Here is a 2,222-nt window from a genome sequence, read left to right as displayed (position 1 = left end):
ATTGAATTGAATAAATAAATAATAATCTACATTGTATTAATGAAACATTTTTTTTAGTATTTTCTGTGTTTTTGGTTTGTTGTTGAGAGTTTGGTTTCATTTTGTTTATTTTATTCAATTGATTTTGTTATCTTGTGGGATTTTTGTTTGTTTGTTTTGTTGCATTTCATGGTTGTAGTTTGTATTTTTTATTTTGATGTATTTTGTGTCCTTATTTGCACCTCTGGGTCTCCATAGATTTTGAGGTTTTTAACAATAACTAGGATTCACAACAACTACAGAAATGATTGTGTAACTTTGTTTTGCTTATTTTAATTGAAATAGTCTGATCTTCACAGCATTAACAGACCTGATGGGTGAGCTCTATGTGCAATCCGAAGAGCAGCCGGGTTTGTGTGGATCCCATCAGCTATCATCCCATAAAACACGGTCCTACCGGCAGGAACTTGATCACTGGTCAGGAGACCCACAATACCCGGGTCTCTGTGGTGGAACTGAACCAGACAAAAGGATGGTTATCTTTGGAATCAGACAGGAACTCATCCAGAGGTAAACAGGCAGCTAAACTTTCCTGTAATCAACCGTTTAAAAAACTTACTGATGGTGGAAACATTATTTTTGTGTTTCTTATTTTCTTTGATGTATGAAAAAGCACATCTGATCACTTCAGTGGAAAGCTGCAACTTGTTTAAGCAGATGTGTTTAATTGTGGGTAGAAAGGATCACTTGAACTTACAGGCAACATGGCATTGAAGAGGTGAGTGATAAAGGAGGCTCCGTGCTGAACAGCATCCTCAGCCTGCGACAGGTTCGCCACTGAGTGACCTGCAGCCCAGCAAATATTAACTTGAACTTGCAGTAAACAAGAATAATACCAGAGAAGTGGGGGGCAATAATAATTTCCTAACTTTACGTTGAACAATTCCCTCACCTAATGACACAGTAATGCCCCTCTGGCAGAGCTCTCTGACAACTGACTGGCTGTCAGCTAGCTCAGGAGCCAGTGTTACCATGGAAACATGATTCAGACTGCCGTAGGTCTCTATCAGGTCCTCAATCCCTCTAGACTGGAAGGTCTGCAGGTACTTCTCAGGGTGGGCTCCTCTCTTTTCCACGCTGATGAATGGACCCTCCAGGTGGAGCCCTGCAAATGAAGCACAACAAAATAAAAACACTTTTTAAAATGAGACTCCACCAAGATGCTTCAGTCTGTTATAAAACCAGGCCTCAGACACTCCATGAGTTAGGGTTTCACATTTATATGTCTGACATGTCTCTATATCTCTGATTTGTCTCTGATATGTCTCTGACATGCCTCTATATCTCTGATATGTCTCTGACATGTCTCTGATGTCTCTATATCTCTGAAAAGTCTCTAATATGTCTCTGACATGCCTCTATACCTCTGATATGTCTCTGATGTCTCTATATCTATGATATGTCCCTGATATGTCTCTGACATGTCTCTATATCTCTGAAATGTCTGACATGTCTCTGATGTCTCTATATCTCTGAAAAGTCTCTAATATGTCTCTGACATGCCTCTATACCTCTGATATGTCTCTGACATGTCTCTGATGTCTCTATGTCTCTGATATATCTGAAATGTCTCTGACATGTCTCTATATCTCTGAAATGTCTGTCTCTGACATGTCTCTATATCTCTAATATGTCTCTGACATGTCTCTGATGTCTATGCCTCTGATACTTTTCTGATATGTCTGATATGTCTCTATATCTCTGATATGTATCTGATATGTCTGATATGTCTGACATTTCTCTATATCTCTAATGTTTCTCTGATATGTCTCTGACATGTCTCTGATATCTCTATGTCTCTAATATGACTCTGATATGTCTGATATGTCTCTGGTATGTCTGATATGCGTCTGATATGTCTCTGATACTGTATGTCTCTGATATGACTCTGATATGTCTGTCTCTGATATGTCTCTTTGTCTCTGATATGTCTCTAATATGTCTCAGACATGTCTATGTCTCTGATATGTCTGTCTCTGATAAATCTCCAATATGTCTCTGATATGTCTCTTTCTGTCTGATATGTCTATGTCTCTGATACAGGTGCTGGTCATAAAATTAGAATATCATGAAAAAGTAGATTTATTTCAGTAATTCCATTTAAAAAGTGAAACTTGTATATTATATTCATACATTACATACAAACTCATATTTATTTCGTTTAATTTTGATGATTACAAATG

General features: G+C 37.7%; 1 protein-coding gene across 1 annotated transcript in view; it reads right to left on the bottom strand.

Moving 5' to 3' along the window:
- Positions 1–2,222, bottom strand: part of amdhd2 (amidohydrolase domain containing 2) — a 49,327-nt gene that overhangs the window by 20,769 nt on the left and 26,336 nt on the right. Inside the window, exons 6-8 of the mRNA XM_014031368.1 lie at positions 932–1,144; positions 737–825; positions 350–494 (exon numbers count right to left, since the gene is read on the bottom strand). Coding sequence (XP_013886822.1) covers positions 350–494; positions 737–825; positions 932–1,144 — 447 coding nt within the window. The remainder of the gene's footprint in view (positions 1–349; positions 495–736; positions 826–931; positions 1,145–2,222) is intronic.

Source organism: Austrofundulus limnaeus, unplaced genomic scaffold (genome assembly GCF_001266775.1).
Source record: "Austrofundulus limnaeus strain Quisiro unplaced genomic scaffold, Austrofundulus_limnaeus-1.0 Scaffold1239, whole genome shotgun sequence".
NCBI classification, from domain to species: Eukaryota; Metazoa; Chordata; class Actinopteri; order Cyprinodontiformes; family Rivulidae; genus Austrofundulus; species Austrofundulus limnaeus.
This window is presented reverse-complemented; position numbering and strand designations above follow the sequence as displayed.